Source organism: Nematostella vectensis, chromosome 5 (genome assembly GCF_932526225.1).
Source record: "Nematostella vectensis chromosome 5, jaNemVect1.1, whole genome shotgun sequence".
In the NCBI taxonomy this organism is placed as follows: Eukaryota; Metazoa; Cnidaria; class Anthozoa; order Actiniaria; family Edwardsiidae; genus Nematostella; species Nematostella vectensis.
The window spans coordinates 10635916-10661756 of NC_064038.1; the positions used below are offsets into that span (position 1 = coordinate 10635916).

The 25841-nt window shown below is 41.5% G+C and overlaps 2 protein-coding genes across 3 annotated transcripts in view; one reads left to right on the top strand and one right to left on the bottom strand.

The window, feature by feature from the left end:
* The first annotated feature begins 50 nt into the window (after positions 1-50).
* On the top strand, positions 51-14618 carry LOC5517656 (tubulin polyglutamylase complex subunit 2). Of its 2 annotated transcripts, none has more exons than XM_032362060.2 (7): positions 51-291; positions 878-957; positions 2298-2385; positions 10217-10354; positions 10845-10946; positions 11243-11406; positions 11990-12809. In XM_032362060.2, the coding sequence occupies exons 1-7, from the start codon at positions 216-218 to the stop codon at positions 12224-12226; spliced, it is 885 nt and encodes a 294-aa protein (XP_032217951.1). In that variant the 5' UTR covers positions 51-215; the 3' UTR covers positions 12227-12809. The 2 variants fall into 2 exon arrangements, with proteins under 2 accessions (XP_032217951.1, XP_032217949.1); XM_032362058.2 differs by lacking the exon at positions 11990-12809 and adding an exon at positions 13126-14618 and having other exon boundaries at positions 160-291.
* LOC5517657 (spatacsin) overlaps positions 14516-25841 on the bottom strand; it is a 54769-nt gene continuing 43443 nt past the window's right edge. Inside the window, exons 38-50 of the mRNA XM_048727544.1 lie at positions 24522-24710; positions 24201-24317; positions 23478-23783; positions 22197-22334; positions 21734-21791; positions 21488-21658; positions 20984-21126; positions 20140-20247; positions 19168-19336; positions 17563-17639; positions 16182-16337; positions 15715-15872; positions 14516-15147 (exon numbers count right to left, since the gene is read on the bottom strand). Coding sequence (XP_048583501.1) covers positions 14967-15147; positions 15715-15872; positions 16182-16337; positions 17563-17639; positions 19168-19336; positions 20140-20247; positions 20984-21126; positions 21488-21658; positions 21734-21791; positions 22197-22334; positions 23478-23783; positions 24201-24317; positions 24522-24710 — 1971 coding nt within the window. The 3' untranslated portion in view covers positions 14516-14966. The remainder of the gene's footprint in view (positions 15148-15714; positions 15873-16181; positions 16338-17562; positions 17640-19167; positions 19337-20139; positions 20248-20983; positions 21127-21487; positions 21659-21733; positions 21792-22196; positions 22335-23477; positions 23784-24200; positions 24318-24521; positions 24711-25841) is intronic.

A 25841-nucleotide genomic window follows, 5' to 3' on the forward strand; every position in this document is an offset into this window, starting at 1 on the left:
AACGTGGGAAGAAAATATCTAATACAAGCAAATCTGTCAAGTAGTTACCATTAAAACTTTTTTCTTTTAACAAAATGTATCGCTTATTTTTATTTTTGCTTAAATAACAAAAAAATGTAGGGAATCTCAATTGAAAATCTGAGAAAACATCGATGAGCCCCTCCCCTCCCCAGTAAGGCAGAGTCAGTTGTTGATTGTCAAATGTCACTTCCAAGATGGCGTCTTTGAGTGATCAAGGAAAACTGAGAGAACTGTTTGATCGAATGACACTCGGTATTGTGCGATCCTTAGGTAAGAAATACGAGCTTTTGATAAACAGAATATACTTAAGAAGATCCTCAAGCTAGTGTAAATGTTGAAAGAATATTATTAGCGTGTTAGCATGCAAACTTTGTTCGTTGTCAGGGGCCTGAAACAATTAGACTGATAAGCTCCACACACTACCAATAAACTGGTTACGTAGACTAACTGATAAGACTGACTGACTGATTAGATTGAGATGGCAATACCAAAAATGACGGGTTTTTTTGTACCACATTACCATCTACAATGCAAAAAGAGAGTAAACACAGAATAAAGCCGAATTTATAGATCACCTTCTTACACTTTGCACATTTCCAACGACTGAGTCGATTAATTAAGTTAGGCAGAAGAGAATTTAGTTTGCCACAGCACTATGGCTGTACTAGTTGTGCTGCATGTAAAAAGATAAGACAGATTCAAACATTAAGCTCCTAATGTGCTTGTTTTAGGAAAGTATACCACGGCCCCTGTAGTGGCCATAGATTGCAGCCCTTAAATCTTTAGATTAATGTCTCAATCAAGAAGTTCTGTATCTTATTTCATTAGAATTGACACTTTGATTGTTCTTGTACAGAGAAAAGGCCTGGTGTAACAGACGTTAGGCTGCTGGACAGAAAACCCGCAGAAAGTGGAATCATTGATGCTTGGGAGCAGGTATAGATACCAGGATCAGGGTGGATCCAGGATTTTTCAAAGTGGGGGCACCATTTTGAAGAGGGGGGGGGGTATCAATTTATAAAACATGACATGAAGTACTGTAGTTTCAAAGCTTAATTATACATGGTTTTTTGTTAAGGGACAATGTCACTAATTTACTTCTAGAGGGCTGTCGGAAACCTCAACCGACAAGGGCAAAAGAATCTATTACAATCAGCACAATTTACAGTGGCAGTGTCATGGTAATAGCTTTGCGATAGGGGGGTGAATAGGGGTATGTAAGTTCGCCGATCCGCTACATTTTCGGGGCAAATCCGTGGATCCCCAGATATTTTTAGATCCGCATGGTTTGACAGGTAAACAATAGCATCGATTGAAATTCATTTCAAATCCGAAATTGGACCGTCAGAGTAGTCAAAATGCGAAATCCAAATTGTCAACTCAAATCTAAATTGTCAACAGATCCATGATATGCCGTATTTCCAAAATCCGCCATTCCGCTGAAATAATCATCAAAATCCGTAATCCGTGAGCATTTCGGGGCAGAATCCGCCGATCCGCGAACCTATTCACCCCCCCCCCCCCCCCCCCCCCCCCCGCGATAGCTCTCCAGCCCGGACACAAAAAATTTCAGTCAAATTCAATACTGACTTATGAGCCATTGGTACATGTGGGAGACTTAAATTCAAAGGAAAAGACCACAATAATAGTTTTCAATAAAATATTGCATATTATTTTAACAAGGCATGACAGCTTCAATGTCAACTATTTGTATACAATTAAAAGCCTAATAAACACTGACTCTTCACATGTGCAGTACCATACGTACGTCAGTCACACAACACGAGAGCCGAAAGCTTTCAAAGTTGTGTTGTTGTTTTCATACTGGAGTGATTAAAAGTATCCTGTATGGCCCATGGAGAAATTTTCTTGCACTAATTTCTGTCATATCTGAAACAACACTTCTTTAGGCAAGTTTAATTTGTTTACTGGCTCTAAGACCAAGAAGGAGCAATTCGTAGAACGTCTGTTTATTATTCTTTACCAGCAAACGTTACAAAAAGAATAAAATAAGAAACCGCCTGCGTTAGGCAGCTTGAAAAGCTAGAGAATGTAAAGGAATCATTGATAGAGAACTGCAAAAAATCAAATAAAAAAATGCAAAGACATGTGAGCAATCGAGAGCAATAGGTTTTAAGCCTCTGAAAGTCACCGTTCCCGATACAGGCTTCACTCGCCACGGCATTTTGGCTGAGCGTCACTGGACGAGAGTAGTCTGGAGGCTCTGGTACCCAGGGTAGGAAAAGACAAAATAATGATGCTCCATTTTTTCTTAGAAAAATATGTGTATTCTACCAGATGATGTCAAAAGTTTCTACCAGACAACAAATGGACTTTTATTGCAGTGGTGTATCAAGTTTGGGGGTCAGTATTATAAATATAAATGTCTTTTACTCACCTGTGTCCATCTGTGTCTGTCTATCTGCTTGTTCACCTATTTTCTGTCTGTGTTCTATAGATCCCTTTGGTCTGAATCTGTCTGTCTGCACGTCTGCCTATTTTTTCTGTCTGTATAACTCTGAGATGCCTTTGTCTGTAACTGTCTAACTGTACTGTAGATCCCTTTGTCTGTAACTGCCTAACTGTACTGTAGATCCCTTTGTCTGTAACTGTCTAACTGCACTGCAGATCCCTTTGTCTGTAACTGTCTAACTGTACTGTAGATCCCTTTGTCTGTAACTGTCTAACTGTACTGTAGATCCCTTTGTCTGTAACTGTCTAACTGTACTGTAGATCCCTTTGTCTGTAACTGTCTAACTGTACTGTAGATCCCTTCGTCTGTAACTGTCTAACTGTACTGTAGATCCTTTTGTCTGTAACTGTCTAACTGTACTGTAGATCCCTTTGTCTGTAACTGTCTAACTGTACTGTAGATCCCTTTGTCTGTTACTGTCTAACTGTACTGTAGATCCCTTTGTCTGTAACTGTCTAACTGTACTGTAGATCCCTTTGTCTGTAACTGTCTAACTGTACTGTAGATCCCTTTGTCTGTTACTGTCTAACTGTACTGTAGATCCCTTTGTCTGTAACTGTCTAACTGTACTGTAGATCCCTTTGTCTGTAACTGTCTAACTGTACTGTAGATCCCTTTGTCTGTAACTGTCTTTCTAACTGTACTGTAGATCCTTTTGTCTGTAACTGTCTAACTGTACTATAGATCCCTTTGTCTGTAACTGTCTAAATGTACTGTAGATCCCTTTGTCTGTAACTGCCTAACTGTACTGTAGATCCCTTTGTCTGTAACTGTCTAACTGTACTGTAGATCCCTTTGTCTGTAACTGTCTAACTGTACTGTAGATCCCTTTGTCTGTAACTGTCTAACTGTACTGTAGATCCTTTTGTCTGTAACTGTCTAACTGTACTGTAGATCCCTTTGTCTGTAACTGTCTAACTGTACTGTAGATCCCTTTGTCTGTAACTGTCTAACTGTACTGTAGATCCCTTTGTCTGTAACTGTCTAAATGTACTGTAGATCCCTTTGTCTGTAACTGTCTAACTGTACTGCAGATCCCTTTGTCTGTAACTGTCTAACTGTACTGTAGATCCCTTTGTCTGTAACTGTCTTTCTAACTGTACTGTAGATCCCTTTGTCTGTAACTGTCTAACTGTACTGTAGATCCTTTTGTCTGTAACTGTCTAACTGTACTGTAGATCCCTTTGTCTGTAACTGTCTAACTGTACTGTAGATCCCTTTGTCTGTAACTGTCTAACTGTATTGTAGATCCCTTTGTCTGTAACTGTCTAACTGTACTGTAGATCCCTTTGTCTGTAACTGTCTAACTGTACTGTAGATCCCTTTGTCTGTAACTGTCTTTCTAACTGTACTGTAGATCCCTTTGTCTGTAACTGTCTAACTGTACTGTAGATCCTTTTGTCTGTAACTGTCTAACTGTACTGTAGATCCCTTTGTCTGTAACTGTCTAACTGTATTGTAGATCCCTTTGTCTGTAACTGTCTAAATGTACTGTAGATCCCTTTGTCTGTAACTGTCTAACTGTACTGTAGATCCCTTTGTCTGTAACTGTCTAACTGTACTGTAGATCCCTTTGTCTGTAACTGTCTTTCTAACTGTACTGTAGATCCCTTTGTCTGTAACTGTCTAACTGTACTGTAGATCCTTTTGTCTGTAACTGTCTAACTGTACTGTAGATCCCTTTGTCTGTAACTGTCTAACTGTATTGTAGATCCCTTTGTCTGTAACTGTCTAAATGTACTGTAGATCCCTTTGTCTGTAACTGTCTAACTGTACTGTAGATCCCTTTGTCTGTAACTGTCTAACTGTACTGTAGATCCCTTTGTCTGTAACTGTCTAACTGTACTGTAGATCCCTTTGTCTGTAACTGTCTAACTGTACTGTAGATCCCTTTGTCTGTAACTGTCTAACTGTACTGTAGATCCCTTTGTCTGTAACTGTCTTTCTAACTGTACTGTAGATCCCTTTGTCTGTAACTGTCTAACTGTACTGTAGATCCCTTTGTCTGTAACTGTCTAACTGTACTGTAGATCCCTTTGTCTGTAAACTGTCTAACTGTACTGTAGATCCCTTTGTCTGTAACTGTCTAAATGTACTGTAGATCCCTTTGTCTGTAACTGTCTAACTGTACTGTAGATCCTTTTGTCTGTAACTGTCTAACTGTACTGTAGATCCCTTTGTCTGTAACTGTCTAACTGTACTGTAGATCCCTTTGTCTGTAACTGTCTAACTGTACTGTAGATCCCTTTGTCTGTAACTGTCTAACTGTACTGTAGATCCCTTTGTCTGTAACTGTCTAACTGTACTGTAGATCCCTTTGTCTGTAACTGTCTAAATGTACTGTAGATCCCTTTGTCTGTAACTGTCTAACTGTACTGTAGATCTCTTTGTCTGTAACTGTCTAACTGTACTGTAGATCCCTTTGTCTGTAACTGTCTAACTGTACTGTAGATCCCTTTGTCTGTTACTGTCTAACTGTACTGTAGATCCTTTTGTCTGTTACTGTCTAACTGTAGTGTAGATCCCTTTGTCTGTAACTGTCTAACTGTGCTGTAGATCCCTTTGTCTGTAACTGTCTAACTGTACTGTAGATCCCTTTGTCTGTAACTGTCTAACTGTACTGTAGATCCCTTTGTCTGTAACTGTCTAACTGTACTATAGATCCCTTTGTCTGTAACTGTCTAACTGTACTGTAGATCCCTTTGTCTGTAACTGTCTAACTGTACTGTAGATCCCTTTGTCTGTAACTGTCTAAATGTACTGTAGATCCCTTTGTCTGTAACTGTCTAAATGTACTGTAGATCCCTTTGTCTGTAACTGTCTAACTGTACTGTAGATCCCTTTGTCTGTAACTGTCTAAATGTACTGTAGATCCCTTTGTCTGTAACTGTCTAACTGTACTGTAGATCCCTTTGTCTGTAACTGCCTAACTGTACTGTAGATCCCTTTGTCTGTAACTGTCTAACTGTACTGTAGATCCCTTTGTCTGTAACTGTCTAACTGTACTGTAGATCCCTTTGTCTGTAACTGTCTAAATGTACTGTAGATCCCTTTGTCTGTAACTGTCTAACTGTACTGTAGATCCTTTTGTCTGTAACTGTCTAACTGTACTGTAGATCCCTTTGTCTGTAACTGTCTAACTGTACTGTAGATCCCTTTGTCTGTAACTGTCTAACTGTACTGTAGATCCCTTTGTCTGTAACTGTCTAAATGTACTGTAGATCCCTTTGTCTGTAACTGTCTAACTGTACTGCAGATCCCTTTGTCTGTAACTGTCTAACTGTACTGTAGATCCCTTTGTCTGTAACTGTCTTTCTAACTGTACTGTAGATCCCTTTGTCTGTAACTGTCTAACTGTACTGTAGATCCTTTTGTCTGTAACTGTCTAACTGTACTGTAGATCCCTTTGTCTGTAACTGTCTAACTGTACTGTAGATCCCTTTGTCTGTAACTGTCTAACTGTATTGTAGATCCCTTTGTCTGTAACTGTCTAACTGTACTGTAGATCCCTTTGTCTGTAACTGTCTAACTGTACTGTAGATCCCTTTGTCTGTAACTGTCTTTCTAACTGTACTGTAGATCCCTTTGTCTGTAACTGTCTAACTGTACTGTAGATCCTTTTGTCTGTAACTGTCTAACTGTACTGTAGATCCCTTTGTCTGTAACTGTCTAACTGTATTGTAGATCCCTTTGTCTGTAACTGTCTAAATGTACTGTAGATCCCTTTGTCTGTAACTGTCTAACTGTACTGTAGATCCCTTTGTCTGTAACTGTCTAACTGTACTGTAGATCCCTTTGTCTGTAACTGTCTTTCTAACTGTACTGTAGATCCCTTTGTCTGTAACTGTCTAACTGTACTGTAGATCCTTTTGTCTGTAACTGTCTAACTGTACTGTAGATCCCTTTGTCTGTAACTGTCTAACTGTATTGTAGATCCCTTTGTCTGTAACTGTCTAAATGTACTGTAGATCCCTTTGTCTGTAACTGTCTAACTGTACTGTAGATCCCTTTGTCTGTAACTGTCTAACTGTACTGTAGATCCCTTTGTCTGTAACTGTCTAACTGTACTGTAGATCCCTTTGTCTGTAACTGTCTAACTGTACTGTAGATCCCTTTGTCTGTAACTGTCTAACTGTACTGTAGATCCCTTTGTCTGTAACTGTCTTTCTAACTGTACTGTAGATCCCTTTGTCTGTAACTGTCTAACTGTACTGTAGATCCCTTTGTCTGTAACTGTCTAACTGTACTGTAGATCCCTTTGTCTGTAAACTGTCTAACTGTACTGTAGATCCCTTTGTCTGTAACTGTCTAAATGTACTGTAGATCCCTTTGTCTGTAACTGTCTAACTGTACTGTAGATCCTTTTGTCTGTAACTGTCTAACTGTACTGTAGATCCCTTTGTCTGTAACTGTCTAACTGTACTGTAGATCCCTTTGTCTGTAACTGTCTAACTGTACTGTAGATCCCTTTGTCTGTAACTGTCTAACTGTACTGTAGATCCCTTTGTCTGTAACTGTCTAACTGTACTGTAGATCCCTTTGTCTGTAACTGTCTAAATGTACTGTAGATCCCTTTGTCTGTAACTGTCTAACTGTACTGTAGATCTCTTTGTCTGTAACTGTCTAACTGTACTGTAGATCCCTTTGTCTGTAACTGTCTAACTGTACTGTAGATCCCTTTGTCTGTTACTGTCTAACTGTACTGTAGATCCTTTTGTCTGTTACTGTCTAACTGTAGTGTAGATCCCTTTGTCTGTAACTGTCTAACTGTGCTGTAGATCCCTTTGTCTGTAACTGTCTAACTGTACTGTAGATCCCTTTGTCTGTAACTGTCTAACTGTACTGTAGATCCCTTTGTCTGTAACTGTCTAACTGTACTATAGATCCCTTTGTCTGTAACTGTCTAACTGTACTGTAGATCCCTTTGTCTGTAACTGTCTAACTGTACTGTAGATCCCTTTGTCTGTAACTGTCTAAATGTACTGTAGATCCCTTTGTCTGTAACTGTCTAAATGTACTGTAGATCCCTTTGTCTGTAACTGTCTAACTGTACTGTAGATCCCTTTGTCTGTAACTGTCTAAATGTACTGTAGATCCCTTTGTCTGTAACTGTCTAACTGTACTGTAGATCCCTTTGTCTGTAACTGCCTAACTGTACTGTAGATCCCTTTGTCTGTAACTGTCTAACTGTACTGTAGATCCCTTTGTCTGTAACTGTCTAACTGTACTGTAGATCCCTTTGTCTGTAACTGTCTAAATGTACTGTAGATCCCTTTGTCTGTAACTGTCTAACTGTACTGTAGATCCTTTTGTCTGTAACTGTCTAACTGTACTGTAGATCCCTTTGTCTGTAACTGTCTAACTGTACTGTAGATCCCTTTGTCTGTAACTGTCTAACTGTACTGTAGATCCCTTTGTCTGTAACTGTCTAAATGTACTGTAGATCCCTTTGTCTGTAACTGTCTAACTGTACTGCAGATCCCTTTGTCTGTAACTGTCTAACTGTACTGTAGATCCCTTTGTCTGTAACTGTCTTTCTAACTGTACTGTAGATCCCTTTGTCTGTAACTGTCTAACTGTACTGTAGATCCTTTTGTCTGTAACTGTCTAACTGTACTGTAGATCCCTTTGTCTGTAACTGTCTAACTGTACTGTAGATCCCTTTGTCTGTAACTGTCTAACTGTATTGTAGATCCCTTTGTCTGTAACTGTCTAAATGTACTGTAGATCCCTTTGTCTGTAACTGTCTAACTGTACTGTAGATCCCTTTGTCTGTAACTGTCTAACTGTACTGTAGATCCCTTTGTCTGTAACTGTCTAACTGTACTGTAGATCCCTTTGTCTGTAACTGTCTAACTGTACTGTAGATCCCTTTGTCTGTAACTGTCTAACTGTACTGTAGATCCTTTTGTCTGTAACTGTCTAACTGTAGTGTAGATCCCTTTGTCTGTAACTGTCTAACTGTACTGTAGATCCCTTTGTCTGTAACTGTCTAACTGTACTGTAGATCCCTTTGTCTGTAACTGTCTAACTGTACTGTAGATCCCTTTGTCTGTAACTGTCTAACTGTACTGTAGATCCCTTTGTCTGTAACTGTCTTTCTAACTGTACTGTAGATCCCTTTGTCTGTAACTGTCTAACTGTACTGTAGATCCTTTTGTCTGTAACTGTCTAACTGTACTGTAGATCCCTTTGTCTGTAACTGTCTAACTGTATTGTAGATCCCTTTGTCTGTAACTGTCTAAATGTACTGTAGATCCCTTTGTCTGTAACTGTCTAACTGTACTGTAGATCCCTTTGTCTGTAACTGTCTAACTGTACTGTAGATCCCTTTGTCTGTAACTGTCTAACTGTACTGTAGATCCCTTTGTCTGTAACTGTCTAAATGTACTGTAGATCCCTTTGTCTGTAACTGTCTAACTGTACTGTAGATCCCTTTGTCTGTAACTGTCTAACTGTACTGTAGATCCCTTTGTCTGTTACTGTCTAACTGTACTATAGATCCCTTTGTCTGTAACTGTCTAAATGTACTGTAGATCCCTTTGTCTGTAACTGCCTAACTGTACTGTAATCCCTTTGTCTGTAACTGTCTAACTGTACTGTAGATCCCTTTGTCTGTAACTGTCTAACTGTACTGTAGATCCCTTTGTCTGTAACTGTCTAACTGTACTGTAGATCCCTTTGTCTGTAACTGTCTAAATGTACTGTAGATCCCTTTGTCTGTAACTGTCTAAATGTACTGTAGATCCCTTTGTCTGTAACTGCCTAACTGTACTGTAGATCCCTTTGTCTGTAACTGTCTAACTGTACTGTAGATCCCTTTGTCTGTAACTGTCTAACTGTACTGTAGATCCCTTTGTCTGTAACTGTCTAAATGTACTGTAGATCCCTTTGTCTGTAACTGTCTAACTGTACTGTAGATCCTTTTGTCTGTAACTGTCTAACTGTACTGTAGATCCCTTTGTCTGTAACTGTCTAACTGTACTGTAGATCCCTTTGTCTGTAACTGTCTAACTGTACTGTAGATCCCTTTGTCTGTAACTGTCTAAATGTACTGTAGATCCCTTTGTTTGTAACTGTCTAACTGTACTGTAGATCCCTTTGTCTGTAACTGTCTAACTGTACTGTAGATCCCTTTGTCTGTAACTGTCTAACTGTACTGTAGATCCCTTTGTCTGTAACTGTCTAACTGTACTGTAGATCCCTTTGTCTGTAACTGTCTAACTGTACTGTAGATCCCTTTGTCTGTAACTGTCTAAATGTACTGTAGATCCCTTTGTCTGTAACTGTCTAACTGTACTGTAGATCCCTTTGTCTGTAACTGTCTAACTGTACTGTAGATCCCTTTGTCTGTAACTGTCTAACTGTACTGTAGATCCCTTTGTCTGTAACTGTCTAACTGTACTGTAGATCCCTTTGTCTGTAACTGTCTAACTGTACTGTAGATCCCTTTGTCTGTAACTGTCTAACTGTACTGTAGATCCCTTTGTCTGTAACTGCCTAACTGTACTGTAGATCCCTTTGTCTGTAACTGCCTAACTGTACTGTAGATCCCTTTGTCTGTAACTGTCTAAATGTACTGTAGATCCCTTTGTTTGTAACTGTCTTTCTAACTATAGATCCCTTTGTCTGTGTCTATCTGTCTAGCTGTAGATCCCTTTGACTATGTTCGTCTGACCTCTGTCTGTCTGTCATTTTCACCCTTTCCTCTTTGTGCCTCAGGTAGTGTACTTCCTCTTGGCAAAATGGAGATCAACCCTGTTGCCAGCCTGGTTCCTCTTACAAAGGCAAGCACAACTATGTGTGACAACCCATCTCTGGCAGACATTGACTCTGACACAGACGAGCAAGATGAGAATGGTACGTACCATTAACACTCATTTGGATGTCATCCAGTGTCATCCCTTTCTATGTACTATGAAGTGTGGTGTGTAGGGTGTGTAGGGTGTGTACTTAGAACAATAACATTGTCGAAAAGATATGCCATAATTATGCAAAGTGGTGTGTAATATTAAGATTTTCCAAATAAGTCACATAGAGATAAATAAAGTTTATTGAATTGAATTGAATCATCCAAATTTGACACAAAAATCCTGAATCCCTACACAACTAAGATCGGGATAAAAACAGTTTAGAAGTGTGGGTATGTACAAGTATTCTCAATTTATGATATGATAAAACATTTGATGCTCACCTTGATAGTTTTTAAATATTTTCAGTGACTTTTAGCACTTGACAGTAAGGCAGGAACTTTGCAAACAGTCTACAAACAGCATTTCTTTTGTGCCTTTTTTAGGGGGTCAGGTTGGCTTCTATTTTTGTCTTTACTATTGTATTTCTCTCATTTCAGGACATGTAAAACCACATTTTGACTCCAGAAGTAAACTCTTCGAACTTGACCCTTGCGACGGTTTTGGAAAAGTTTGCTTGGTGTACAAAGATGTTAAAGCAGGTATTGTTAAACCCTCTGCCGAGGTGAAACAAGGACTACAGGCACATAACAGGATTTCCCTGTATTTTATGTCATATTTCCTTTATTTCATAATAATGTGCTGCTTCATAAGAAGTACACTATAATGTACTGCTTTCGGCAGGCTACATCAAACTTTGTGCTTTGAATTGAAAACAAATAAGAATGAAAAGGTTAAACTGTTTCTTAGCTTGGGTCACTGTTTCTAAACTTGCCTTGAAGATTAGCTACCGGAAAAGCATTGAATTGTCTTTTCATTAGTGTTTTATTCCCTTCAGGTGTTACCATCTGCAAGCCTGAAGTATGGCTGCTGGACCGAGCATTGGAGTGGTCGTTCATCTCAAATACTTTCTCTGATTATTTTCGCATGATGATTATGCACCTGGGGCTTCCCCTGTGGCAGTACATCTTCAGTGATGCAGGAATAAGTCCTGAGACCAAGGTAGTATTGGAGTTCCTCTAATTGATATGATTGTCAAAATGTGATATTGGATCACTCACTCACTCTTTCACTCACTCAACTCACTCACTCACTTGCTCGCTCGCTCACTCACTCAACTCACTCACTCACTCACTCACTCACTCACTCACTCACTCACTCACTCACTCACTCACTCAACTCACTCACTCAACTCACTCACTCACTCACTCACTCAACTCACTCACTCACTCAACTCACTCACTCACTCACTCACTCACTCACTCACTCACTCACTCACTCACTCACTCACTCACTCACTCACTCACTCACTCAACTCACTCACTCACTCACTCACTCACTCACTCACTCACTCACTCACTCACTCACTCACTCACTCACTCACTCACTCACTCACTCAACTCACTCACTCACTCACTCACTATCCATTTAACGCCAGAGTCCACCTATTGGCGGGTGTGACGGCTCTTGGGGACATACAGATTCCTTACGGCATCCCTCCATGCTTTACGGTCAGATGCCACTCTTGCTTTCAGGCCCGACATTTCAAGATCGTTAAGCTTGGCATCCGACCATGTCTTTCTAGGTCTTCCCCTCTTCCTACGTCCTCCCACCCACCTCGAAGTTTCTGATGGAACACAGGAATCAGTGCCTGTGCCCTCTCCACATGACCAAACCACTGGAGACGAGCTTTGCGGAGAGCCGTTTCCAGGCTTTCAATCCCGAGTTTGTCCCGGATGGTGTTCAAGCTTGTGTCACCCTTGGGCTTCAGTGCACACATCCATCTAAGCATTGCACATTTGCTTCTCTGCTTCCTTGCTAGGTCACTACTCTTAGGAGCCCAGCATTCCCCAGCATAGATCATCGCTCCTGACGCAGCTATTGTAAACCTTCCCTCTACAAGATACCCACAATTATACAAAATTACCAAACGGCCTTTTGCTTTGTGCAAGTGACTTTCAGGTTCTTACGAAGTACACACACTTTTTTTTTAATGTTTTATTGAATATGTATTCTGCAATAATGAACACAGCAGAGGGTTAATGACCGGAAACAAAAGGTTTCAGGGAATGAATAGGCAAAATTACCCTGGGTACCAGAGCCTTCAGACGTCTCTCGTCCGGTGACGCCCAGCTACGCTACCCTGGTACCCAGGGTAAGACAAAATAAAATTCCTGTCTATATTCAGCTTTCCAAAATATCCCATTGTTGCCACCACACAAATGATAACGAGACAACAAGTCTTTGGACTTCAAACCCAAGACTTGTTGTGGTTCAAGTCTTGGGACTTCAAACCCAAGACTTGTGTTATGGTTCAGGTGCCATGGCACCTGAACCATAAACCAAATAATATAATAATGATGATGCTTCATACAGTTAAATTATTTATCACCACTCCTTGAACAGAAAAGATATGTAGAACAGGGGGGCACTTCCCTCTGATAATAAAAGAAAATTGATATCAGACCCTTATTTTGGTGTAGAGAGGATTAAATGCCCTCACCCAATCATTTTTTCGTTGACCAAATGACCTTCCCCTAATAATTTTTTTTCTTTCTATATCTATATTCCTGAGCTACCCTGGTTCTTGCATCACTAAATGCCAAACAGCTCAAGTGTGCAAAAGTAGACAGCAGGACGACTTTGTCTCTGGTGCAACACTCTGGTATACTTGGCACCTGGTACTCCTTTTAATTTTTTTTTTTACTTTTTTTAATCCAGCAATGGTTCAACTTATACGCGCCAGTCCGACTTGCAGTAGACGCTGAAGGCAAGTCAAACCCTGCACCGCAACAAGCTAATGAAGTTTCCACGGTAACCAACAAGCTAGACATTAATAAACTCTTCAAGGGGAAATCAGATAAGCATCGGGCAAGGCCTCCACAGCAGAAGAAGCCAGCGACCTCAAGACCACAGAATGTTAGCCAGAGGTTGGCAAGTACTCACAGTACTAGAGGTATAACAAGATGACAGCAAGCTTAGAGCCGACCACAAAACTAAAGAACGCGAGTACAGAATGTGAGCGCTGGATAGACAGTACTCGAGGAATAACAAGATGACAGCAAGCTTAGAGTCGACCACACCACCATAGAATATGGGCGGCAAGTACATAGAGTACTTGAGGTATAACAAGATGACAGCAAGCTTAGAGCCGACCACACCACCATAGAATATGAGTGGCAAGTACATAGAGTACTCGAGGAATAACAAGATGACAGCAAGCTTAGAACCGACCACACCACCATAGAATATGAGTGGCAAGTACATAGAGTACTCGAGGAATAACAAGATGACAGCAAGCTTAGAACTGACCACACCACCATAGAATATGAGTGGCAAGTACATAGAGTACTCGAGGAATAACAAGATGACAGCAAGCTTAGAGTCGACCACACCACCATAGAATATGAGTGGCAAGTACATAGAGTACTCGAGGAATAACAAGATGACAGCAAGCTTAGAGTCGACCACACCACCATAGAATATTGGCGGCTAGTACATACAGTACTTGAAGTATAACAAGATGACAGCAAACTTAGAGCCGACCACACCACCATGGAATATGGGCGGCTAGTACACACAGTACTTGAGGTATAACAAGATAACAGCAAGCTTAGAGTCGACCACACCACCATAGAATATGAGTGGCAAGTACATAGAGTACTTGAGGTATAACAAGATGACAGCAAACTTAGAGTCGACCACACCACCATAGAATATGGGCGGCTAGTACATAGAGTACTTGAGGTATAACAAGATGACAGCAAGCTTAGAGCCGACCACACCACCATAGAATATGAGTGGCAAGTACATAGAGTACTCGAGGAATAACAAGATAACAGCAAGCTTAGAGTCGACCACACCACCATGGAATATGGGTGTCAAGTCAGAAAATCCTGCATAGCAGTTTGTCTGGGAGTTGGCTTTCCATGAACGCGCAAGGCAGCAAACAACGAAACAAATACTCCAAACAAACGCCACTACTAGCCAATCTAACTTAATATTCCATTCAACAACCGAACTCAATAATATCTTGTGAATACAGCCTTCTCAATGTATATTGAATTAACACTTGCATTTAAAACATACAATTCATGTTCTTCGTGTTCATAACAGATTATTTATTTTTACAAAATCTCCAGGGAACAGAGAATTTACAATATTTCACTTATATATTTTCTATTGTATTTGTATTAAATATGAATTATTGTGAATATGAATTGTTCTTTTGAATATCTTCAAACAATATCACTGTGTTTCAAATGTATCCTTGAAAGGGATGCATTATGGTTTTGTCTTCTCCTGCTCCTGAAGAATTAATTGTCCACATCAATATCAAACGCATGTTGTATTACTATGTGTTTGTTGGTGGCGCGCCTGTTTGCAGACTGTCATTTATTCATTGTTTAACGCCGCTGGCTAATTATCTCACCCCCACCCCAACCCCTGCAATACGCGGTATGGCGAATGAAAATGTTCTGCCACCCTAACCATTGATTAGCGCTTCCGTGACTGTCCATTATGGTGACCTACATGTCGTGACCACACCGATCACATATCAATCAAGAGATCATAACGTCACGTAAGTAAGCGCCCCCGTCACTGTCTAGTATGTTGGCTGACATATCCCGGAAGCCGAGGTCTACGGCGATTCTATAGCGGACGCGCAGTTCTGGTAGATGGCCCAAGAGTTTTTTCATGTTGGCCATCGCTTGAGAGGACCGTGGACTGTCATTCTTGTACCTGGGGACAGAGTAATAAGGTCACTGATACTTTGGCCTGGGCGGATTAAACAGCAGTATTCATGGACGGGTCAAGTGAAATGAATTTGGTTGCTTTTGTTACCAGTGGGCTTTTTTTGCATAGTTACATAGTTACCTGGGGACAGAGTAATAAGGTCACTGATACTTTGGCCTGGGCGGATTAAACAGCAGTATTCATGGACGGATCAAGTGAAATGAATTTGGTTGCTTTTGTTACCAGTGGGCTTTTTTTTGCATAGTTACATAGTTACCTGGGGACAGAGTAATAAGGTCACTGATACTTTGGCCTGGGCGGATTAAACAGCAGTATTCATGGACGGATCAAGTGAAATGAATTTGGTTGCTTTTGTTACCAGTGGGCTTTTTTTTGCATAGTTACAGAGGAGGTAGGGGTGACTTTGCGTATGTTCTTTCAGAGCCTGGGCGTACTGACCATAAAGCCTGTGTACTGTAACAAGATTGTGACGTCACAGGCTGGTCTGCGCTTCCTTACAATTAATCTCCGACCACAGGGAGCCCGGTTAGTAAGCTAGGGACCGAACCTTACTTGTTGGCGACGTCGACGAAGAGCAGGCTAGATGGCGCCATCACTGACTTGAGATCCTGCCAATACTTGAAGTCCCCCGCTAAAACCACGTGACTGTATACGGAATCCACCCAAATACCAGGCCCCCGCTTATCGTACGCGTCCGCTACTAGAAGAGCCTGGGACGAGATGCAGAAGGCAAATATAAAAATATCCCCCAATAAACGAAATGTGGGTGGCGGTCTGAAAACGGCCCAAACACGCCCATGCCATTTTATGACATCCCAAAATTGAAGCAATCAGGTCAAATTCTTGTGGCATTTTCCTAACTGGAAAAAGTAAAGCCAATTTTCCAGGTTGACTCCACAGTTAGGTCACTCCAAAGAAGTGCGTGTGCGTATATAAGACTAGGGATATTCCACCATAAAATCACATCTAAGAAGTGCGTGTGCGTATATAGGACTAGGGGTAGTTTATAGTTAAGTCACCTCAAAAAAGTGCGTGTGTTGCTTGAGGAACTTCTTCAAAGCGGCCTCGTCGCCCTCCAGGTTAATGACGCGCACGCCAGATGGTAGAAGATGGACTTGTAGCTGGACAAGGCGTGCGTGATTGAGGCACTTCTGTGAGTGGCGGGAACACCCTTCCTGGAAAGTGGAGAAGGTACGGAAAAGTTACGCGCAGTTAAACCTCTATCCTGTGTGCAAACGGTAAATGTTTTACAACAGAGAATACAATCCATCATCGGCTGCAAAGAGGCTTGAAAATGTCTAGACTTAAACATGAAAGCTAATCCTATCACACACTCTTACTTATGATGCCTAAGTATTGGGTACAAACACTCAAACATTCCAAGACCAAATCAAGCCGCCATTTGCGGTCCCACTACAGGGGTGGATCTAGCTTTTCGCTTAAGAGGGGGGGGGGGCTGGTTCAGTGACAAAGGGGAGGGGAGGGTATTTTTTTGTTAGATATGGCTTCTGGCAGCCCCCTAAACACTCCCCCTAGATCCGTACTGCACTACACACAGGTACGGAAAGTATCTACTCCATCGGCTAATTAAAGCGCATCCTCGGGGACCCAGGGCGTCGCGGAGATCGGGCACACAGGGAGCGCGGCGCGAGAAAGTGCTCTTTCTTCCCGTGCTCCCTGTGTGCCCGATCTCCGAGACGCCCTGGGTCCCCGAGGGTGATTAAAGCGAGGAACCGAGATACTTCCAACCAAATATTAATAAAGTATCAGACTTTACTCGTGGATGGTTATATCCTCTGTATCATTTTACTCGTCAGAATTTTCCAAACGATCCAAACATTTGCCTGACAACAGGCGACCACTTGACTTTTTGGTGGCAAACGTGCGCGCTCCGACTTTTGGCGGCAAAATAACAACGATAAAAACGTGCCATCCGTAGCCATTTCTGTCTTTATTTTGCCTTGATTTTGCCACTAAAAAGGTTAGGTGATTTCTAATGTAAGTCGCCTACCCAATCATGCTCGCACATCGCTCCGCGCTTTGCGCTTTCGGCGGCAAAATGACAACGATAAAAAGCGTGTAATCCGTAGCAACCAAAAAACCAACAAGCATCAAAAAGGTTGATTTCTAGAGTAAGTCGCCTACTCGATCATGCTCGCTAGCTCAGGTCCGTACCCAGGGGGGTGTAGACAAAACTATAAAGTATAAGCTAAATCACTCTGGTATGTAGCCAAATCCGACAATAAACGTCACGTGGAGATACTGCAAAAGCATAAAAAAAATCCCTTTTTTTTTTCGGGAATTTTCATCAGAAAACTCCCTCCCCCAGGAAAGATTAGGTCCACTTTTTCGGATTTCGCACCCCCCAAGAACAATCCTGGGTACGGGCCTGTAGCTCACCTTGGAGTAGTAGTCGGCAGCATAGCAGAAGAAGCGCATGGTGCTGTTGAGCTTGGCTTGAAGCTCGGGCTTGAGTACTAAGGCAAAATGATAAAAATATTTATAATTTTAGCATGCAGCTTCACATATCCATTGACGTTTATATGCAGGCGTTTACATTCACCGGAACAGTAGTTTTGTCTGAAGGGTTGGACTTGTTCGCTAAGTCACAATGAGAAAAAAAATTTACCACTGCGGCTTTACTTATCCATAGATGTTTATATAAAGGCGTATACATTCAAGGGACAGTCTCTTAAAGGGGCTCCGGCATCAGTTACGCATCTCTTGAGAGTCTCAGCCTCTCCGTGGGCCTTGCTTAGGGTTAACACTGGCGGCGACTTACAGGAACATCCGTTCCGGTCATAGACGACAGGCCACATGAACACGCTCAAATAACTAGTCTGTAGTCTCGGCGGATGTCTAACACGTCTCGGTGATGTAAAGATCAGGAATCAGCTCATATAACTGAGCCATAAATGATCTGGCTTTCCTACCTGTTGATCTCTGAGTTTATATAACTGAGCCATAAATGATCTGGCTTAACTATTTGGTGATCTGAGCTCATATAACTGAGCCATAAATGATCTGGCTTAACTATTTGGTGATCTGAGTTCATATAACTGAGCCATAAATGAACTGGCTTACCTATCTGTTGATCTCTGGGCTCATATAACTGAGCCAAAAATGGTCTGGCTTACCTATCTGTTGATCTCTGGGCTCATATAACTGAGCCAACAATAACCTGGCTTACCTATCTGGTGATCTCTGAGCTCATATAACTGAGCCATAAATGATCTGGCTTACCTATCTGGTGATTTGAGCTCATATATCTGAGCAATAAATGATCTGGCTTACATATCTGTTGATCTCGGAGCTCATATATCTGAGCCATAAATGATCTGGCTTACATATCTGGTAATCTCTGAGTTCATGTAACTGAGCCATATTACCTATCTGTTGATCTCGGAGTTCATATAACTGAGCCATAAATGATCTGGCTTACTATCTGTTGATCTCTGAGTTCATATAACGAGCCATAAATGATCTGGCTTACCTATCTGGTGATTTGAGCTCATATATCTGAGCCATAAATGATCTGGCTTACCTATCTGGTGATCTCTGAGCTCATATAACTGAGCCATAAATGATCTGGCTTACCTATCTGGTGATCTGAGCTCATATATCTGAGCAATAAATGATCTGGCTTACCTATCTGTTGATCTCTGGGCTCATATATCTGAGCCATAAATGATCTGGCTTACATATCTGTTGATCTCGGAGCTCATATAACTGAGCCATAAATGATCTGGCTTACCTATCTGGTAATCTCTGAGTTCATATAACTGAGCCATATTACCTATCTGTTGATCTCGGAGTTCATATAACTGAGCCATAAATGATCTGGCTTACTATCTGTTGATCTCTGAGTTCATATAACGAGCCATAAATGATCTACATATAACTGAGTCATAAATGATCTGGCTTACCTAACTGGTGATCTCGGAGCTCATATAACTGAGCCATAAATGATCTTCATATAACTGAGCCATAAATAACCTGGCTTACCTATCTGTTGATTTCTGAGTTCATATAACTGAGTCTGGGCGGATTTCTCCCATGTCTCGGCGATCTCGCGGAACATGTTAAAGTGCATAGCAACCATGGTGTACTTTTCCGCGTCGTCAGGGTGACATCTCTTGAGGTATTCTAGTAGCGCCACCTTAAGCTTGTTCTCCTGCGAATATACCAGGGCACAAGAAATTGCAGAGGAATACATAATCGATGAGGGAATCATTAAGGTAAAATTAATGCAAAACAACATCGTGCGAGTCGTTTAAGTTTTAAATAAACGCTAAAGCTAAGTTAAATATACAAACGATAGGTGGTTAATTACTATCAAATCGTTTCCGACTGATTTTGATGTGTTTCAAGCAGACACGTTTTTCTGCGCGCGGGTGAGACCTGTGTTTCCGCTTTTACCGCACAAAAAAACTCACCCTGTTTTCGTCACTCGGAGCGCGCGTACGAAACCAAGTATAGGATTCGTTAGGTAATTTTATAGAACGATGGTCTCCTTTTTATCGTTTTTATTTACAACGAGGATAAAAAAAGCTGGCAATGTTTACAACTTGCAAAACAATTGATTCGAATGAGGGACCCAATTATATTGTTATTCATTTACAATAACAACAAAGAAAGCGGGCAATATTTACAAGATGCGAAACGTTAACAAATCTTAAGGACACCTCATGGCGATGCTGCAATTTCGAGTTTTTGTCAAACGAATGCCTTGGTGCTAAAGTGCTTTTTGGCTTCCATCATTCAGGTTCATGTGACATTTTTTGTTCTCTAATCGTTTTGTGGTGAGATGGTGTGCTCGGAATTTTCTGATCGATGGGGAAGCAGTTACTGATTTATTTATTTATTTATTTATTTATTTATTTATTTATTTATTTATTTATTTATTTATTTATTTATTTATTTATTTATTTATTTATTTATTTTAACTTCGTCTATTTTTGCTTCTTGCAAGCCTACCTTATCAATGCCTGTCTGGACGAGCAGCTCAAAGTGAAGGTGCTGGATGAGTGTGTCAAAAATGTACGACATCTCCCTGAATCTACCCACGCCTGTCAGCAAGCGTACCTAGAAACAAACAGTAAACCTCGTCCTTAGCACTACTATCCTTATTCCTCACCTAAATCTTCATCACAACAACAATAATCATCATCATCATATCAAAGTATCAGCATAATAAAAATCATCATCAACATTATTATTATCATCATCATCATTATTACCACAATCCTTCTCATCGTTACCATCATCACCATCATCATCACCACCACCATCATCATCTTCACCACATCACCACCACCACCATCATCATCATTATCACCACTATCATTATCAACATCACCATCATCATCAACATCATATCACAATATCATCATCATCAACATCACCATTATCATCGTCATCGTTATTACCATAATCCTTCTCATCATTACCATCATCACTATTATCACCACCACCACCATCATCATCGTCACTATCATCACCACCACCACCATCATCATCATCACCACCATCATCATCAACATCACCATCATCAACAACACCATCATCATCAACATCATATCACAATATCATCATGACCATCATCATCAAGATCACCATTATCATCGTAATTGTTATTGCCATAATACTTCTTATCATCATCACCATCAACATCATATCACAATATCGTCATTATCATCATCATCATCATCATCACTACCAAAACTAACACCGCATCTATTGGGCTTACATGCGAGATATTCCTAGTTTTGTAGGAAGGGGCATTTAAGCCCATAACAGTGACAGGCTGGCCGTAACATACCATAAGTCTGTATTCCTCAGCGTCTGCTAAAGCAGTGGTCAGCTGTCTCCCGCACTTGAGCACGCGTGATATACCTTCCATGTTACAGGCCATGGTGTGACACTCATGTGCGCGCACGAGTAGCTCGACTTCGAGGCTGAGCCCTGCAAAACAAGATTCATGAAAAACACAAGACGTCAATTAAACTAATTATATAGCGTGTTAAGATCACACGCGGCATTCGCCGTAAAAAAACTCTTAAAACAAAAAATAAAAAAAACTCTCTTGGTCTCTTGACCAATCACAATCCATCTTTGGGCCGTGATTGGTCAAGAGCATATTGATTGACAGCGCAATACAGCAAAAGTCAAACAGTGCCATAGTTTTTTTGACGGCAAAGACCGCGTGTGATTTTAAACAGCTATAATAAAATTTCGCGAGAAGCAGAAAATGGTCTTTTCCATTCCCAAATCTCAAGAAACATCGCGAATATCAAAGGATCCACAGAACGATTACTTAAAATACCTTTGTTGTCACGTGACCCAGCCTCTTCGCGGTCGTTTGCATGGTCGACAGCCGTGTCCAAGAGACGGTTGCCAAGTAACGCCTGATCGGAGCAGAGCCGAATGACCTGAGTGACGTCATCACAGGAAGGAGCCGCGTTGAAGATGAGGTCATCACTGCTACCGGAAAGCTCTGCAACAAAATCCACAGGTAGCCCGTCTACTTCAGCAGTCCAATACTAGAAATCACCCATAATGCTTTACTTACCCTCTCCTGTGTACACACGTAGTGAATGCAGGATAATATCATTGAGGAATCCTACAACCTAAAAAATGGAATTCATGAAACACCGAAAACGATAACGTCCATAGGAAGGCTAAGTATTTTTGAGTTCATACTGGCTATTGTCTTACTACTAAATAACTATGTAGGACTGAAATGAAAGAAAAGTCTAGCAGGAATGACGACTTAGTCCAGGTATAGTTAGTAGAGGTAAAGGTCCAGGCACGCACCTTTTATGCTGCAGGTTCAGCTGCAGCATAAAAGATGGAAATTGATAATAAATTCACTGTTAAAGTTACAATAATTATCCGAAAACATAGCTTCATCCAAATTAAATTATTATAAATATCAAAGGGATGGAAAATATGCCGATTGAAAAAGGATTGTCTCTACTGACTTCATAGCTGCTAGATTGACATAACAGCGGCCTATACATTTGTGTACATACCTCCTGTGCGCTGAGTTCAAAGGCTTTGATGTAGTTTTCGGCAAGCTTATAGCGCGTATCAAAACCTGAGACAAGCAGTGAATGGAGCACGTTAAACGGCTTGTCCGCCACCACTCTCTCGTACTCCAAGCCCAGGGTCTAGAAGGGGATAGGCATTCATCAGATACGCATAGTTCTTACTCTTACCCTAACCTTCTTACCCAAACCTTATCCCTCCGTCACCTTAACCTATCCCTCACCCTATCCGCCACCCAAACCCTATACGTCATCCCAACCTATCTGCCATCCTAACCCTATCCGTCACCACAACCCCATCCGTCACCTGTACCCTATCCGTCACCTGAACCCTATCCGTCACCCGAACCCTATCCGTCATCTGAACCCTATCTGTCACCTGAACCCTATCTGTCACCTGAACCCTATCCGTCACCTGAACCCTATCCGTCATCTGAAGCCTACCTGTCACCCGAACCCTATCCGTCACCCATACCCTATCTGTCATCTGAACCCTATCCGTCACCCGTATCCTATCCGTCATCTGAACCATATCTGTCACCTGTACCCTATCCGTCACCCGTACCCTATCCGTCATCTGAACCCTATCTGTCACCTGAACCCTATCTGTCACCTGAACCCTATCCGTCACCTGAACCCTATCCGTCATCTGAAGCCTACCAGTCACCCGAACCCTATCCGTCACCCGTACCCTATCTGTCATCTGAACCCTATCCGTCACCCGTATCCTATCCGTCATCTGAACCATATCTGTCACCTGTACCCTATCCGTCACCCGTACCCTATCCGTCACCCGTACCCTATCCGTCACCCGTACCCTATCCGTCACCCGAACCCTATCCGTCATCATAGCCACGTCCATACCAATCTCTTATACTCAAAGCTTAGGGTCTATAAGGAATACACGTTTATCAGATATGCATAGTCAGACATAGCCATTTAGACATAGGCATCCAGACATAGGCATCCAGACATAGCCATCCAGACATAGCCATCCAGCCATAGCCATCCAGCCATAGCCATCCAGACATAGCCATCCAGACATAGCCATCAAGACTTAGCCATCCAGACTTAGCCATCCAGACATAGCCATTTAGACATAGCCATCCAGCCATAGCCATCCAAACATAGCCATCCAGACATAGCCATCCAGACACAGGCATCCAGACATAGGCATCCAGACATAGCCATTCTGACATAGCCATTTAGACATAGCCATCCAGACATAGCCATTCTGACATAGCCATTCATCAGACACACGTATACCTGGGAGATCTTGTAACACGTGATGATTCTTGCACAACACCGCTTGCCAGACTGACAGTAGTACACAAGCGCCTCCATTGTCGTGATTGTGTCTTCCACTTGGACCCAGTCCACCGAGATCGAGTCATCCGCCATGCTTCGATTCCCGTCCTTGAGACTGGTCCCTAGCACGAAACTGCCGCTGCGCCGGAGACCGTCTCTAGAAGTAGTGCTGATCCGCCTGTGAGGTTTCCTTGTAAGAAGTTGCCGGATTGATTCGTCGAGAGTGTCCGAGAACCGTGTCCCTTGCGCAAGGTGAATGCACGCCTGAATTACAACGACAATGTAGATATTGATTAAAGCTATTTATAGCCTGCTAAATGGGCGCTAGTTGCGTGAAAGACAGAAAAGCCAGGCTTAGTTAGCTGAGTTGGAATAGCCGAGCTCAGTTATATCTCTTCTGAAGTGAATTGCAACATACAACGGCACAGAGCCTTTTTCTGGATCCGATTTTCTGTGACAAAAATGTGAAAAAATTCATTATCATTTCAATATGCACAATAAAACCAAATCAACAGTGTCACGCAAGTCGGGTTCAGAGTCACGCAAGTTGGGTCCAGTGTCACGCAATTCGGGTTTAGAGTCACGAAAGTCGGTTTCATTGTCACGCAAGTCGGGTTCATTGCCACGCAAGTCAGGTCCAGAGTAACACAAGCCGAGATCAGAGAATTTGGCCCAACTCACAACAACGACGTCCAGATCTTGAGACTTGTGCCCAAACTGCGCGGCCAAGCGCCTGCACTGGGTCACGTGACATCTCTCCAGCAGTTGACAGATGACCCTTTCTAGCGCCACAAACTCCTACAATAAAGATACTCGTTTAAAGAGAGACACACTTTCGTTATGCTTTAATTCGATTTGGAAGACAAAGGTTAAGAAACAGCCATACAAAGTTTTAGACAATTCTAGGATTTTATTTTGTTAGGATGACAAAATGGTGACAAAATATCACTGACGCCTTGAAATGCATGGCCACGTGACGAAAAAGCTGATTGCGTGACATACCACGTCCGACTGCAGCAGGTTCGCCATGTCTGTGCTGCACTCCACGGTTTCCGGCTGAATCAACTCGTTCGTCATGCTCGGCTCCGCCTCTATCAGGCTCCCCGCGCGTTGCACCTTGGGTAGTTCCAGGCTCCACTCGGAAGTCTCTGGGAGGAACTCCAGGTGGCTGATGGACCGGTTTAGTCTCGCCTTGAATCAGCAGTATCACTGGGCATTAGCGTGCTCATTTGCTTTACCCTGTCTAATTAGGGACCTTAAGCAACGACGACGGCAACGCGGACGCCGACGGCAGAAGACAATGGGATTTGATTCAGAATTCAATAGCAGCACATGGAAATGCGTTCTATCTTATACATTTCAGCAGTTTTCGGTAAAACCACAACGTGAAAACTCCAAGTTTCACGGTCAATTGAGGACGCGGACGTTAACACTGCACTGTTAACTCCACTAACTACGTTAGTCGTTAACTACGTTAGCCGCCGTCGTCCTTGCTTAAGGTCCCTATTAGGGTTTGGCGCGTGACGGACATGTGAAGGGTGAATACAGAGACCCGTTTTGGCAAAAAGTTTAGCATCAGCCTAGTTCAAGGCCTTCGTACCCGGGTTTTTGTTGGGTTTCCTGTGGTTGCGTTTCACATGAGACTGACCTCACTCACTAGAGTCCCCAGCAGTTTGTTTATGTTTTTCGATTTAATGAAGTTCAATGCGAAACGTCCTTATCTCGAAAAGACGAGGTATTCACAGTCCCCAATGTAGAGAGCCAGGTATTTAAGACACCTCTCCACTTTTTGCTACACGGGCGCATTGCACTGATTTGTAGATATAAATGCACTACATTACCAAGAAAGGGTGAAAGTTCATATATTCTGAATTTTTTTTAAGTTAGGCGTGGTCTCTTCAAGATATGACGTCACCCTACCTAATCTAATACCATTAATCCTGCCTACAGATCGCAATTTTCAATGAGATAAATCCATGGAGCTTGAAGATACTATTGTTTTCCAATTGCGGGTGATTTTGAACAATTTTCACATGAGCGTTTTTGAGAAAATGAACGATGTTGATTTGAGAGCGTTAAATGTATACAATGTTTACCCGTATCATGTAATAATAATAATAATAATAATAATAATAATAATAATAATAATAATAATAATAATAATAATAATAATAATAATAATAATAATAATAATAATAATAATAATAATAATAAAAATAATTAAAAAAAAATTATTTAAAAAAATTCCGACAGGCAGACGTGGCGGGTTACAAACCATTAACTACTTATATACTTCTCTACTTAAATAAGGTTTAAAAGACA

Excerpts from the sequence above, each read along its gene's own strand:
- LOC5517656 (XM_032362058.2), top strand. The coding sequence starts at position 216 with ATGGCGTCTTTGAGTGATCAAGGAAAACTGAGAGAACTGTTTGATCGA. Across the intron at positions 2,386-10,216 it reads GTGGTGTATCAAGTTTGGGG|GTAGTGTACTTCCTCTTGGC; the intron begins GTCAGTATTATA and ends TTTGTGCCTCAG. Across the intron at positions 11,407-13,125 it reads GAATAAGTCCTGAGACCAAG|CAATGGTTCAACTTATACGC; the intron begins GTAGTATTGGAG and ends TTTTTAATCCAG.